At 39.8% G+C, this 16,766-nt stretch overlaps 1 protein-coding gene across 18 annotated transcripts in view; it reads right to left on the minus strand.

Moving 5' to 3' along the window:
- CLIP1 (CAP-Gly domain containing linker protein 1) overlaps nucleotides 1–16,766 on the minus strand; it is a 143,792-nt gene that overhangs the window by 44,049 nt on the left and 82,977 nt on the right. For 17 of the 18 annotated variants that reach the window (XM_072600574.1, XM_072600579.1, XM_072600568.1 and 14 more), the window contains 4 exons: nucleotides 15,582–15,665; nucleotides 11,783–11,939; nucleotides 10,886–11,051; nucleotides 10,582–10,797 (listed from right to left, as the gene is read on the minus strand). In XM_072600574.1, the coding sequence (XP_072456675.1) occupies nucleotides 10,582–10,797; nucleotides 10,886–11,051; nucleotides 11,783–11,939; nucleotides 15,582–15,665 (623 nt within the window). The remainder of the gene's footprint in view (nucleotides 1–10,581; nucleotides 10,798–10,885; nucleotides 11,052–11,782; nucleotides 11,940–15,581; nucleotides 15,666–16,766) is intronic. The other variant, XM_072600566.1, reaches the window with a different exon arrangement.

The following is a 16,766-nucleotide window of genomic DNA, read 5'->3' on the forward strand; positions in this document are numbered from 1 at the left end:
AAAATTCATCTATTTTCATTGGTTTCACTTTCTCTACTACTCACATTTGAATTCCTCGCAATCTGGCTTCTGAGCTCACCACTCCATTGAAACTCCTTTCTCCAAGCTTGCAATGGCCTTTTCCTAGGCCACATCCCTCTTGACATCATTGTAGCATTTGACATTGTTGATCACCTCCTCCTGCTGGTGACTTTCCTTTTCCTGGATTGCCATGACTGCTCCTCCTTGTTTCCCTCCTTTTTGTCTATCCATGCCTCCTCAGTATCCTCTGCTGGACCATCATCCATCTTCAACCCATTAAGTTTGAGTATCCCCTGAAGATCAGTCCTAGGTCTTCTTTTCTTCTATTACTACATTCAATGATTTCATCAGCTAACATGGATTCAATTATTGTATCCATGCAGAAGACTCCCAGACACACATATATATGTATACATGTGCCTGTGTGTATGTATGTATGTATCTCCAGTCTTAATCTTCCTCCGAAGCTTCAGTTCAGCATCACCAACATCCATCTGGCTGGATCTTAGATACCACACCCTCAACATATACCCAGAGTAAACTTTTCCCCACACACATTTAGGATATTATGCTTAGTCAACACAGGAAAATAAGTTTTAACACTTGAACTAATAATGATAGAAGAAATTTATTTATCAGGATGCAAATTTTTCTATGCAGAAAATTTTCTGATGAGTGGCTTGGCAAAAGTTAACAGATTTTTTTTTTACTACGTATCTTTTTTTTGTTGCATTAATTGCATTTGTTGCATTTATTGAAATTTTTTGTGACTAGCTTAGCAAACCACTTTAAACCTTTTCTGTATTTTAAAAATGCTATTTATATTTTGAAATTTGGGGGTTTACTCAGTGGAAATCTTTATTTGGGCAATCCTATTAAATAACGATTTGATACAAATTTAATGGAAAGGAAATTGAGCTTTTACAGGGTCTAGGTTTGGATCTTTTTCATGTGGCATTTAAAATTAACATCACATATCAAAACAGACTCATTTATGAGCAAAGAGGATGATAACAGGGGTAGTATACATTCAATTTCATAAAATTTTTAGTTATGAATTTCTGGATATATCTGATATGGACTATTAAATTGGGAGATTCAATTTGAATATATGTATAAAATGCAGTAGCGTTCACAACAGAAGATGAACTGGAGACTCCAGGGGCTCCTCACTCTAGAACTAGGGATAGCAGAAGAAGAGTGAGGGTAGAACTATTACCAAATGGTAGATTCATTTACTAATATGTTGATGGGGCAGGCAGTGGGAATCAATAAGGCAAGGAACTATACTGAAAAAAGGGTTGGACTTAAAAACAGAGATCTGGGTTTCAATGCTCCCTTTTAACAATTTCTAACCATCTGATCACATGTGAGTCACTTATCTTCTCAGTCTCGGTTTCTTCATGTATGGAATAGGAGTAACAGAACCTAATTTTCTCACAAAACAGAACTATTATCAAGACTATGCAGGATGAAGTTTGTGAAGTACTTTTTGGAATTTGTGCCATACAAATATCAATTAGTATTCTTGACACAGGAACTGGGATTTCAAGTAACATACTTGGACAAACTCTTTTTCAAGTGCGAAGTGGAGAGTCATGTTTGATACAGCCTGTGACTCAGTAGTTCAATGCTGAAGAAAAAAAAGAGATCTGAACAGAAACTTAAGTTGCAGCACTCTCACATATAAACATAGAAAGATGCCACCAAGGGGTATATATGAGATGAACTTAGCATGAGAATCGAGCCTGGTGACAGAAGCATGCACTGAGAGACTCTATGTCTTCCTAAGAAAAAAATCTTCCTAAGAGAAACCGTAGGAAATAAAAAATAAACTGCTAAATATTGACTGGGTCATAAGGCCAGTGACATGTTCTCCTACAAAGGGGAGAACTGACTCCTAAGTTGTTGATACGCCTGGGCAGCAATGACTCCCATTACCCATGAATTCTTTTGGTGGCAAAGCTTACAGAGGCACACGTATCCTCTGTATGTAAGTTGGACATAAAGGACTGTTGCCACAAGGGTGGAAATAAGCAGCCTGATCTGCAGGAAGGCCACATATTTCCTTTCTTTTCTCAGTCTAGGAAATAGTACTCAGGCACCAAGAGCCCTGAAAGATAGAGGCTATTGCTATCCCTCCTTTACAAAGAAGGAAAGACAGGCTCAAAGAAATTTCAGTGACTTGTTCAGAGCTGGAATCTGAAGTGGAAGTGCGATGTTCTATCCACCATGTGATGCTGCATTAATATTAACATAGTGCTTTGAAGTTTAAGAAACATTTTACCTATGCATGGAACAAGCATGAAGTCTGAAGTCAGAGAAACAGTTTCTAACCAGTGAGTTACGTCATTCAGAGTGCAGACACTACACGGAGCCTATCTTAAGAAATGTCTCATGGGCGGAGCAAAGATGGCGGAGCAGAAACATACAAATACGCTAGCTCCGAACCCACAGCCCATGAAATATCTGTAGTAAAGAGCTGCCAATAAATTCGGGAACAGGAGAAGCCACATAACAGCAGAGCGGATAAGATTTCTGTCCCAGAGGGACCTGCAAACCTCTCCCAAAAGGTCCGTCGCGCTGCGGACGCGGAGCCCAGCCCAGCCCTGCCCCGGCCCCAGCACTGAGAGGAGAAGATCCGAGTGGACTTCAGGGATGGGATCTCCAGCGGCCGCGCGGGTCCCTCCACCCACAGGTGACGGGGGTCGGTGAGAAGGTCTCTTTGGTGGGTTGAGAGGGGAGTGGGGTGCCCCCATACTCAGGCCCCCTTGGGAGGCAACAGCGGAGGCGGAAGCAGACCGGGGCTCCCCAAGCAGGCAGGAGCCCAGATCCATTGCTGAAGATCTCCTCATAAACCCCCTGAGGCAACGGAGTCCGTGAGGTGGCCCTACCCCCCACCTGAGCACCTGAACATAATCTCACACTGAATAGCAGCCCTGCCCCTGCAGAAGCCCTGAGGCTGGGAAGCAGCATTTGAGCCTCAGACCCCAACCGCTGGCTGGGAGGATCAGGAGGCGAGGTGGGTGTGAGGAGAATATTCAGAGCTCAAATCACTGGCTGGGAAAATGCGCAGAAAAGGGAAAAAAACCAAGACTATAGAGGGTTACTTTCTTGGTGAGCAGGTTTCTCCTCCCCTCCCTTCTGATGAGGAAGAGCGGTGCTCACCATCAGGGGAAGACACGGAAGTCAGTGCTTCTACATCCCAGCCCACTCAATGGGATCAGTTCTGGGAAAAGGCCATAAAGAGCTCAAAAATTTTTCAAAATTATGTTAGAGAGGTGGAGGAAAAACTGGGAAGAGCAATAAAAGACTTGCAAGCAAAGTATGAACAACAGGTCAGCTCCCTGCTAAAGGAGACCCAAAAAAATGCTGAAGAAAATAACACCCTGAAAAATAGGCTAACTCAATTGGCAAATGAGGTTCAAAAAGCCAATGAGGAGAAGAATGCTTTCAAAAGCAGAATTAGCCAAATGGAAAAGGAGATTCAAAAGCTCACTGAAGAAAATAGTTCTTTCAAAATTAGAATGGAACAGATGGAGGCTAATGACTTGATGAGAAACCAAGAAATCACAAAACAAAACCAAAAGAATGAAAAAATGGAAGATCATGTGAAATATCTCATTGGAAAAACAACTGACCTGGAAAATAGATCCAGGAGAGACAATTAAAAATTATGGGCCTACCTGAAAGCCATGATCAAAAAAAGAGCCTACACATCATCTTTCATGAAATTATCAAGGAAAACTGCCCTGAGATTCTAGAACCAGAGGGCAAAATATTGAAAGAATCCACCGATCACCACCTGAAAAAGATCCAAAAAGAGAAACTCCTAGGAATATTGTGGCCAAATTCCAGAATTCCCACGTCAAGGAGAAAATATTGCAAGCAGCTAGAAAGAAACAATTCAAGTACTGTGGAAATACAATCAGGAGAACACAAGATCTAGCAGCTTCTACATTAAGGGATCGAAGGGCATGGAATAGGATATTCCAGAAGTCAAAGGAATTAGGACTAAAACCAAGAATCACCTACCCAGCAAAACTGAGTATAATACTTCAGGGGAAAAATTGGTCTTTCAATGAAATAGAGGACTTTCAAGCATTCTTGATAAAAAGACCAGAGCTAAAAAGAAAATTTGACTTTCAAACACAAGAATGAAGAGAAGCATGAAAAGAAAAACAGCAAAGAGAAGTCATAAGGGACTAACTAAAGTTGAACTGTTTACATCCCTACATGGAAAGACAATATTAGTAACTCCTGAAACTATTCAGTATCTGGGTACTTGGTGGGATTACACACACATACATGCACATGCACACACTCATAGAGACAGAGTGCGCAGAGTGAATTGAATAGGATGGGATCATATCTTAAAAAAAAAAAATGAAATCAAGCAGTGAGAGAGAAATATATTGGGAGGAGAAAGGGAGAAATGGAATGGGGCAAATTATCTCTCATAAAAGAGGCAAGCAAAAAATTTTTTTAGTTTGGGGAAAAAGAGGGGAGGTGAGAGAAAAACATGAAGTTTACTCTCATCACATCCCACTAAAGGAAGGAATAAAATGCACACTCATTTTGGTATGAAAACCTATCTTACAATACAGGAAGGTGGGGGACAAGGGGATAAACAGGGTGGGGGGGACGATGGAAGGGAGGGCATGAGGAGGAGGGTACAATTTGAGGTCGACACTCATAGGGAGGGACAGGATCAAAAGAGAGAACAGAAGTAATTGGAAGTAGGATAGGATGGAGGGAAATATAGTTAGTCTTATACAACACGACTATTAAGGAAGTCATTTGCAAAACTACACAGATTTGGCCTATATTGAATTGCTTGCCTTCCAAAGGGAGGGGGAGGGGAGGGAGGGAGGAAAAGAAGTTGGAACTCAAAAGTTTTAGGAATAACTGTCAAATACTGTTCTTGCCGCTAGGAAATAAGAAATACAGGTAAAGGGGTATAGAAAGTTATTTGGCACAACAGGACAGAGGAGAGGACGGAGACAAGGGCAGAGAGGAATGATGGAGGAGAGAGTGGAGTGGTGATGGGGGCAATTGGAATGCTCGGTGGTTTGCGGTGGGGGGAGGGGACAAGGGGGGAGAAAATTTGGAGCCCAAAAATTCTGTGAAAATGAATGTCAAAAGTGAAATAAATAAATTAATTAATAAAAGATTTTTAAAAAAGTCTCAGTGTGATAAACAGAGAGGCGGTGTGTTTTGGCAGGAGTGCTGAAATTAGAGTTGGGAGAGACTTGAGTTTAACTCCTATCTGACACTTACTATGTGACTAGAGGCAAGTCTCTTCAGTTTTCTGGGCCTCAGTTTCCACAACAGTAAAACAGAGATAAACACTATCTGCAGGGCCTACCTTATAAGGCTGTTGTGAGAATCAAATGAGATAATGTACATAAAGCACTCAGGAAACCTTAAAGAGTCATGTAAGCGTCAGCTATTATTCTTAAATCAGTGCGCCTCCTATAGACCAAATAAACGCCCCGAGAATTATAAATACTGTTTTTGAAATTGTGGACATCTTATTGTGATTAACATAAATCCACTTAAGAGGGCTGCTGAATTCAGAGTAGTTTTTTGCTATTATGTAATATTTTTTCAACAAAAACTAACAGCTCAACTATCCTGCTGCAGTCTACAAAACCTGACATTAAAGGGATCCTCCGATATTCAAAAAGTTTGGGAGTCTCTAACTGATAAGGCACGGATCAAATCAACACCAACATTAGGATAAGCGAAGATGCTGCAAGTATTCAGACTTATTTAAACTAGATACTGATTCTGAAAAAGACGTCAATTACAACAGAATAAAGCTCCAAGAGGGCAAGGACTGATGTTTTTGTCACACTGACGGTACCCATCACATAATAGGCACTTAATAAATATTTACTGAAATAAAAATGAGAAATGTATAAAAGTAAACTTACATAATTACTGAAGTTTCTTAGAGAAGTTTAAAAAATGTAAAATAATCCTCACAATGAGGGTGTCAGAAGAACAACCAGATCGCCTCACCCAGCAAATACTGAAGCTCCTTAGTAAGTACATGTTGGCCAAGGGTAACACCAGTTTTAAATACAAATTCATTTGCAAAACATTATAGAAGAAGAAGACAGATTGCAAGTAACATCATCTCACATAACAGCAAAATGCTGGGGAAGATAGGATGATTCTACGAAAAGCTTGGAAGGAAATGGAACTAAACCTGATCATCTAGAACACAAATACTAGAATACTAGAAGGCAAATAAATAAAATTAAAATGGAAAAGATCTACCAGAATGTCTATAGCAATCTATTTTTACCATCAATAACTGAGTGCCAAATACGCTATATAAGATGCAGAAATTACACAAGAAAAGTTTTATCAAGAAAAAAGAAAGCCAGACAACCAAATCTTCACAAAAGAAATCCATCCTGGAAACAACAAAATTTTCAAGACAATGCTTTGTGAGAAGAGTCTAAGCATGTCTGACCGGAATCTTTAGTGAAATGGAAGAAATACAAGGCAGTCCCTTAAAAACAGTTCCCTAAGGTAGACCACATCTTCACATACACATAATTCACTGAGAGGTGTAGAAAAGATTTTCTCTATTTCTTCATAATTGCCCCACTCACTCACCCACCAAAATGTTATTTGATGGGAACAAAAGCGCCTCTTCTAGAAAGGTTTTTTTCATTCTTTGGGGCAGCATGGGCATCTGAGGAATGGGGTTGGAATTTTGGCTTTGCTTCTTACTAGAAATGTGACCTCAAGACAAGTCATTTCACCCCAGTAAGCCTCTCTTTACTCTGTAAAATGAAGTATTTAGATGACCCCAACCACTAAGGGACTTCCCAACTACACATCCTACAACCATATGCTGAAATCTTACAGGACTTCTTGCCAAATACAACTCCACAAAGACAACTTCATTCCTGAACTAGGAATAAAACCGGGAGACAAATGTTCACTACTGCCATGAAGAATGTCCTGAGCACAGTCCAAACAGAAGAGTTGTTCTCTACAGATGTTGAAGTCCTTCAGATGGTCCGGTTTGTAGATGGTATTTTGCTGTCTTCATTAAACCCTGGGATACATCAGTGCCTCCTTAATGAGATTCATGGCCACCCAAAAGAAACTGACTAGTAATCTATACAAGAAGAACCAAATGAAGGAAGTGAGTGTGCGTGTGTGTGTGTATGTGTGCGTGTGTGTGTGTGTGTGTGTGTATCTTGCAAAGCACTGCAAATGGACAATAAGGCGGACCCAAAACTGAATAGAAGAGGAAGCAGCCTGAATCATTTTCAGTACACCACTGCTGACTGCACCAATGTCTATCTTTTTATCACTAACATCTTCCCACTGACGCTCTCTATACACCAGCAAGCTATCCAATCTCAGAAGAATCAAAGGTGAACAGGTGAACAAAGAGGCAAGGGAAAACTGCAGAATGTAAGCAGCATATTTCCAATCTCTCATTCCAGGATGTGTACTTGTGTTCCCAGCTCCTAGCAGAGTACATGATCCATGATATGCATGACTTGAAAAGGAGGGAGACTGAGCATGTAGCAAGACACAGGCACAAAAGTTTGAGTGCTGCACTAATATCCAGGAAATATTAGAAAACCTAGAAGAAATCCATCAACACATCAAGTAGATTCTCTATGAATGTTTATAGAAGGACATGAGTAAAAATCTCTCAATATGAGAAGACATAAAAAGCTTGCGATCTGTATCAGGGAAGTAACCTGGCTTCACTAACAACTCTATAAGAAATAACTCCTGACAGCTAATGGGCTTAGATGAGGTCTTCTCTGTCATTATCCATGAAATCTGAAAGAATTAAAGACAAAGGAAAACTTGCACTTGAAAGTTTACAAATGAATGGCCATTACTTTAAAAGGCAAGGAGAAACAGGCCCTTCTTTTTCCAATCTTGTTTTCCTGGCTTCCTTATGTCTCAACTAATATCCCACACTCTTCCCCCTTAATCCTTGTGCCTTCTATCTAAGACAACGCCCAATAACAGCCTGCGTGCTGTTGCCTTTCTTTGTATCCCCTGGGCTTACCACAGTGACTAGAACCTTGTAAGCATTTAATGAATGTTTACTGCTAACTTTTTGACATGACTATAAGAATGCTAACTCACAGAATGTTTTTTATCGTCACAAGAGAGTTACCACATCCACGAAGAGTAACCAGACCTAGTATAACCTGAAACTTTTCAGTGTCTCCAGATCTGTGATTCCAGTGATGAGAGTATGCCTTTCACCAATGCAGATCACAGACCTTTCATGCTTTAGGAGATAATATCATGTGTTGCTGGGCCATGAAATTCACTCTATGGTGAATTTTGGGAATTTGTGGGAATGAGCCTCTCTGAAATTAGGTTGGTCCTCGTCTAACAAGTCTGACAGGAACCATACTCAAAGCTTTCCAGCTCAGTAAGGTCTGTCAGACAAGTGTTTCTGGAGGTACAACTTTTAAGAAACCAGGGTCACCTCTACACAGTAATGGAAAAGGTTCACAAAATTGGAGGAGGACTTTAGAGTGACGAGATATCTGATTTCACTGAACAGCAGTCATTGTATAGAGATTATGGACTGATTGCTGCTATAAAACTATACTAAAAAAATTAGAAAAATGTAATATTTTAGCTTGTCAATTTAATCTATTCAATTTGTAAATTGGTTATTTGCCTATGGTATTATACTTTAAATTATGCAAATACATTTTAAAAGTTGAAAATGAATCAATTTTTTTTAAGTTAATGCAAGTTAGCTATCATTATAACCTTGACATGCTATCATATATTTATACAAAATATGGCATAAACTGAAGTTACCTGACAGCATGCAAAAACAGTTTTTGAAAAAAGGTAAGAGAAATGATTTGGGGATTACAAAGTCCAAATCTGGAGGACTTTTTGTTTTTAAGTTTTAAAAACAAGAGGACCTGAAATGAAGTGCTTTATTCTATGCTTTCAAGAAAAAAGTTCCTTGACCAAAAATTGTTGAATTACCAAAGGTAAATGTGTCAGTGTGTGCCATAGCCACAATAAAATGACTAACACACACCAAAACTAGTAAATTATTAAAGAAGAAATACATGAACAATTTCCAAAGTGGTCATTCATTTAACATTACTGTTGCTCTTATTCAAGTCTCTGGTGGTATTTGGTACAGGTAAAGTGATAAATCTGAGAGGCAGCACATGGAAAGTATCATGGAAAGCCAGCTGGGGCTTGGCCCCACCTCTGATACAACCCGGACTGTGCGACCCTGGCCACGCCCTGCAAACTGAGAGTACCAACTGGAGAGAAGGGACAGGACTGCATCAGGAGAGGGAGCTTTCTCATCAGCAAATTCCTTTACCAAAAAAAATCCGAAGCCACGACTCCCCAAAAAGGCAACAATTATACTTCTTTGTTTTGTTCCTAATACCAAGGGTTCTGGGTTTTTTTTTATATCCACTTAGTTTCTAATGAGCAAGTGAAGCTTTAGTTTGGAATTCTTCAGCAGAACAAGTATCTAAAATGCTATATTGTAATCTATTCAGCTTCATAGTACTATACTTATGGAGGATGGACTATTTCCATATGAAGTATATTATATCGGATTTCCTCCAAGTTCTACGTGGAATCTTCTAAAAGAAGATATATAACAGATACCACAGTGAATATGTTTGCCAATTTGAATCTATCACAGTCTCCTTCCACTAAATAAGCAATTCTTTAATAGCATGAAAAATACTTAAAGGGAAATAGTTATATTTCTTCAAGCAATAATCAGTGTCAAAAAAACCCCAAACAAACCACTGGATACTGTGATGACTCAATATACCAAACATAAACATTCCTGAAAAGATATTTATGGACTCATACTCAATATACAGCACACCTGATCGCCCAAATACTGGAAATATTTGGGAAATCTGGGAAATATTTCCTCCCTATGTTCACAACCCTCTATTTCCTGGTCTCTTCCCCAAAAATTTACACTCCCTTTTATGGAGGGATATGAAAAGCTGAGACCAAAAAGCCCTTTTTCATGGCTCTGTTGAACTCCTTTCTTACGAATAATGACAGTCAAACCCCCAGTCCAGGTTTTGATTCCCTTAACGTTATCTTCTCTTGGCTTTTGCCTTTTTTTCTTCTGTGGCATTAATTACCTGCCAAACTAGCTCTCCCACCAGCAATGCAAGTTGGTAACAAGGAGCCAGGGACAGCAGGGACGTTCAAATGGAGAAGTCTGAGTCTCTATAATACAAAATGGGACGCTTCCAAAAACAAATACCCACTTAAGCCAAGAAGAAGCACAGCCCAGGTAGAATCTGGGTTTGTGTGTGGTAGTCTGGGAAGGCAAAGGTTATAAATTACCCCAAGCAGTTTAAAACTCACTGTCAGACTGTGCAGACCATGCTGTCTCAGTCTACTCCACTGAAAATTATGTAAATCCAAATTTAACCTAAGAGGTAGTAAATGCACTTTTATAAATAACACAAGAGCCCAATTTCCAGCACTGCAGCCTCTTACAAACACGCCACCACGTCAGCCCTCCCTACGTACTTTGGCTTTGTCAGCTTGCTTCTTCAGCTCTTCCACCTCCTTCAGTAAGTCACTGTTCCTGCTCTGGGTCTCTTTCAGGGTTCCCTCAGCATCCTGAAGGGCTTTCTTCAAACTGTGCAGAGCTGCTTCATGCTGGGTGACTGTCTCAGAAGTGGCTTTTTCATGCCTCACCTGGAGGTCCTTGCACTGGCTCTGGCTTACCTCAATTTGCCTTTCCTGCAAGAACCCAGAAATAGTGGAATTCAGGCCAATAGCTACACGTGAGCTAACAGCTCTGCCCTTGACGAGAAAATGCTCCTCTTACCAAATCTAACACTTTCTTCTGCAATTCCCTCTTTTCTTCCTCATGTTTTGCAATCACATTCTGCTGATCCTGTTCAGCTTTTAGCGATGCCTCCCCAATACTTTTCTGCAGAAAAGCTGCTTCATCATTTGCCTTTAAAAGCCGGAGCTGTAATTCTTCCACAAATCTAGAAAAAAATTGTCAGACTTTTGATAAGGACTCAGAAGCTAACCCTAAGACCATTCAAAACTTCTAAATATTAAGTGTGAAGAAGTTCTACCATACAAATATTTCCCATAAAACTAAGCTCATGGAGAACATGTGCAGCACAACATGAGTACCTAATGATTTCATGAGCGGGAGTGACATTAAAGATGCGGCTACATCACAGGCCTCTTGAGCCACAATGTGGACATACTGAAGCCTTCCCTTTGGGTTGTCTCCGTTATTCAAATGTGAGCTCCTGGAGAGCAGGGACTATCTGGCTTTAATGTCTGAATCCCTAGCAGCTAGCGCAGTGCACAAAGTGGTTAACGAATGCTTTATTCATCCATACATCCATTCACAAGGAAAAAAACCAAAAACCAAAAAGCATCAAGTTCCAAAAATCTTCTTTGCATTAATGTATTTCATCATTTGTTAACTCCAAAAGATTCTATAAATAACAACATAAAAACCTGCTTTCCCACAAAGGTGTCAAACAATAATATATCCATTTTGCAGATTTTTTAAAACAGTTTACCTTTGCTATATGTAAAGGCCATACTGTAAAGACAGTGAAAGGTGCCCACCATAAGAAGGATTTTTAACTTCTAATATTCCTAGAGATATCTACTTTCTTAACTAATCATTATTTTAAGACCCAATATGAAGCAAGTATTATTATAATAAATACAAATAATGTGAGACTCAACATACTTATCCTTCAGCCTAAGTTCTTCATTCATTCTTGTCAACTGGGAAGAATTATCTCCCGACATCTTCATGATTTCCACAATTTCACTTTCTAGTTTTTCCTTTGCTTCCATTAACTGTTGTTCTCTTTCATCCTTCTCTTTAAATTTCTCTTCCATATCTGAATATAAAAATAACAGTAATAGCAACAACTACAACAATTTCTACACTGTACAGAAATACAAAATATGTAAAGGCCTAGCAGAAGAAATCCAAATCATGTGGGAATAAGGCAATGTACATTTCATTGCTATTTTCATGTGTTGGTGGAGTTTTCTGAAGATGCTTTCCCTAAGTCTATAAGAGATGAATTTATGACCATCTTTTCTTACCTCCACTCTCTGGCTTCCTTCGAAGATTTAGAGTTAATCCCACTTTCTGTAAGAGGCTTTGGCCAGTTCTCACCACTTTCCACCTGTGGTGACTTACCTCTGAGAAGAGCACCCATTCAGCATACTTTCTATGCACATGGTTGTTTGCATATTTTCTTTCCTATTAGAATGTGAGCTCCCTGAGGACAGAGACAAAGCTTGTGCCTTTCTCTGCATTCCCAGTACTTAGCACAGTGCCTGACACACAGGAGTAATTGCTTGATAAATGCCTGGTGACTGCCTGACCTAATAATAACCCACAATTACAAAAAAGCAGCCACATATTTAATGAAAAGGTGATGCAGATGTTAAGTAACATCATTGTTCTGTAAATCAAATACCAAGTGAACAGCCCTTTCGATTATGTAAAATAAATGTGAGATGTTTTGGACACCACTAGAGTGCTACTGGGAACTTGAATTGTTATTATTTATTATTATTAACTATTATCTTAATCTTTTTTTTTGGATAGAGTTCATATAGAAGTAGTCCAAAGACAAGTCACCATTCTGCTCTTATATTCACGTTTTGCAGAAGTGGATAAAATGATTGATTAATCTAGATTCCTGGCCTTTCCCTCTTCATTTCCTACTCACCAACATCTTGTAATCTGGCCTTTGATTCTACCAGTGGTTGGAAGAAGTTGGGAATTTTTCAAGAAATCAATCTAGTAACTGCTATGCCCAGTTCTTTTCCAAATTCTAATTCTGTTTGAGTTCTCTGAATCCTGTGGCACTGCTGACCACTCTCTCCTCAGGAATGCTCTCTTGGCATTCTTCCTACATGTCTGAGGATTCCTTCTGTCTCCTTTATGGGAGTGTAGAGGTCCTCAAATGGCTCTTTCCTGAGCCCTCTGATTTTGATATTCACTCATCACTCCCAAATACTGAACCATAATATAAACACTGAAACAGACAACTCTGAAATGTAGAGACCCAACTGCCATATGGATATTTCCACCTGAATGTCTGAGGCATCTCAAACTAAACATGTCCAAAATGGGTTTCACATTGCCTCACAAGACTGTCTCCTCTCCAAATTTTCCCATTTTTATTGAGGATTTCATCCAGTTCCATAACCTTTCTATCACCTTTCACTCTTTCCTCTGCCAATTACTTGCCACATCTTTTTGATTCTACATTTTGATCTCCTTGCCTGGTTCTTCATCTAGATCACATCTATTAACCACGGGTGTCCAACAGGTATCTCCTCTTCTTCCTTTACACTATTTCATTTAGTAATCTCATCATCCCCATGATTTCAATAATAACCTCTATGCAAATGATTCTCAGATCTACTTATCCATCCCTAACCTCTCTCCTAAACTCCAGATTTGCATCTCCAAGGGCCTAACAGAAATCTCAAACTGGATGTGCAGTAGACATCTTAAACTCAACATATCCAAAACTGAACTCATTAGCTTTCCCACCATATTTTCTCCTCTCCTAATTTACATGTTACTGTCAAGGACAGCACCATTATCCAAATCACACACAGGTTCACAGCCTAGGTTGTCCTTCCTCCCCATATACAACTTATTGCTTCATCTAATCAATTTTACCTTTAGCTTCTCTCAAAAATGGCTCCTTCTCTACTCTGACATGACCACCACTCTGGTGGAGGCCTCCCACTCTGCTAACTGATGTTCCTACATGCTAAGTCTGACCATGTTACCCTCCCTTATTCAATAAACTTCATCTATTTTTTATCACCTGAAGGATTTGATATAAAATCCTCTGTTTGGCACTTTAAAGTCCTTCCCAAGTTGCCTCTCTCCTATCTTTCCAATCTTCTTACACATTATTCTTCCCCATGTACTCTGAAATCCAGTGACACTAGCCGCCTTCATGCTGCTCAAACAAAGAACCCCATTTCCAGATTCCAGGAATTTTCACAGGCGACCCCCCACATCTAGAGTGCTCTCACTCCTCATCCCCACTGCCCAGCTTCTTTCAAGGCCTTACTAAAATTCCATCTTCTACAGAAAGCTCTTTTCAATCCTCCTTAGTGCTACATATGTTGCCTCACTGTTAGACTGTGAATTCCTAGACAGCAGGAATTGTCTGTTGCCTTTCTCTGTATCACCTGGCACACAGTAATTAATAAATGCTTCTTGATTGACATATGTCATCTCTCCTCCACATTTCTTTTAAAATGTTCGAAGTTTTCACTGCATCTCATTTAGACTGCTAGAGCTCTCCAATTCATCTGAAATTCTGTTATTCCCAAAACACAGCTTGGACCATGTTATTCCCCACCACAAAAATCGTCTACAACTCCTTATTTGCTGTAGGACACTGGCACTGAAAGTTCTTCTTCATTGGTGCTTCCAACCTTTCTCATAAAATTCTCCTTTACCCACTCCACATTCCAGGTAAACTGCTAGCTGCTCCCTAAGATGACACTGTATCTCTGCCCTTAACGCCTATGCACAGGGAAGTGGCCAGGGTTGCAATGCATGTCTTCCATACGTTCCTCTCTTAGACTGCCTGGCTTCTTTCAAAGCTTAACTCAAATGTATCTTCCACCTGGGCCATATGCTGAGGTCCACCCCTGCTCTCCAGGCACACTGTTAGTACTCTTGAAAATGACTTTCATTTTGTATTATCAGTGTATATACCTATACCCCAACAAAGGAAGTTGCTTGATGAAAGAATATTTGTCAATATTCAAATATTTTCATTGGTTTCCTTTTATACATAAATAATAAGAGTGCCTTGCACCTGTTAGGTGCCAAATACTTACTGTATTAAACTGATCCTTCCTATAATTTCTACATTATCTTTGAGGCCAATCTGTTCATAAATTTCTCTGAACTTAGCAAGTTTAGTCCTCAGATGACAGTGACATAGTCTATCCCTATCCCATGAAACCTAACAGTGTTTGCACTGCTTAGACAACTAACATCAACTATATGACACAATGAAGTAGCAAACTATAAAAACATCTCCACACATCGAGAATTTCTCTGTAGCATCAAAAATTCTCTACCTGTACAAAGCTATGAACTAGTTAAAAGGAAGGAAACAAGCATGGATTAAGCACTTACCATGTGCTAGGCACTGTGCTAAGCATGTTTACAAATATCTCATTGATCCTCCAACAACCTGAGGAGGTATGTCCCCTTCTGATCCCCATTTTATAGTTGAGGAATCTGAGACAAATAGAGGTTACATGACTTGCCCAGGGTCATACAGATTACACACATGTGAGATGGAATTTGAGTTCTGGTCTTCCTGAGTCAAGGTCCAGTGCTCTGTGTAATGTGGCACCACTAGCTCCCACAAGAAAAACGAAGTAGTAATAGCTTTGTAACATACATGGCAACAAAATTCAATGTTCAGCGCTCTATTCTATTCAGTCTCAAGCAATAAATAATAATGTTTTCTTACCTGACAAATTATATTTCAATTTCTTCAGATCAGAAGACAGAGCACTAAACTGTTCTTCTTTTTGGTGTAGTTTATTTAGTGTTTCTATTTAGGAAAGATATTCACTTCAGATTTATGGCTCACCTGTCTTATAAATATTAGGACCATTTATGCCTATGATCCTTAAAATAACAGGGAATCCTCAAAAAAACAAACAAACAAACCCTGGCATCAAGATTCCCATGTTGGCCTCCAAGATCAGATACAATACATTCAGGCTCCTTTCTGGCCTACCCTCCCTCTGGCCTTTCCTCCCCACCATGTCCACAGGATACCTGCTTATTGCCCAACAAACCACTCAAGCATTTTCATCAGCTGTCTCCAGTCACAGGCACCATTCTTGAAAGTTCTTCCTCACCTCCACCTCCTACCTTCCCTGGTTTCCTTCAAGTACTGGCTAAAGTCCCACCTTCTCCAAGAAGCCTTTCCTGGTCCTCCTTAATCTGAGTGCCTTACCTCTGAGGTGACCCTCCACTCCTTTCTGCCTATTGCTTATTTGCGCATACTTGTCTCCAAGTTGTCTTCTCCATGAGATTGTGAGTTCATCCAGGGCAGAACGGTTTGTTTTTTACCTTTCTTTGCAGCCTCAATGCTTAGTAGGTGTTTAATAAATGCTAGCTGGCTGACAGACTAGGAAGCGCGAAGCCCACCCTACCGTCCTCCCTTGATCCCGCCTCCCTGTCATGAGGCAGAAACTCCTTTCCTTCCATCACAAAAATTCTCTTAGGAAAGGATCTGGAACTTATTTAAGCTAAAAATTACTGGTAATGCTTAATTAAGGTCTGATTTTTTCCCTCAAGGTTATCTACATTTTAATAACGGATTACAGCATATTAGAGCTGTAGATCTTAGAGATCATCTAATCCAAAACTCTAATATTAGTTACACCCCACTTAACTATTTCACTAGCAATAAGACCTTTTTCTTTTTTGCTCCTATTGCTAGTGAAATAGTTAAGTGGAACAAAAGGACTTAGGACTCGTACAACACACTAGCTGAAGGCAAAGGAATGGATGTCCTTTCACATTTCAGGAAACAGCAAGCCAGAACGAGTGTGTTTTGGTGGGATGGGTGTTTCTGATTGTATATTTAGGCCCTTCCCACTTCCTGAAGTCTCAATAAATAAGACTCAAGCAGCTGCCCTGG

The sequence above is a fragment of the Notamacropus eugenii genome, chromosome 4, assembly GCF_028372415.1.
Source record: "Notamacropus eugenii isolate mMacEug1 chromosome 4, mMacEug1.pri_v2, whole genome shotgun sequence".
NCBI lineage: Eukaryota > Metazoa > Chordata > Mammalia > Diprotodontia > Macropodidae > Notamacropus > Notamacropus eugenii.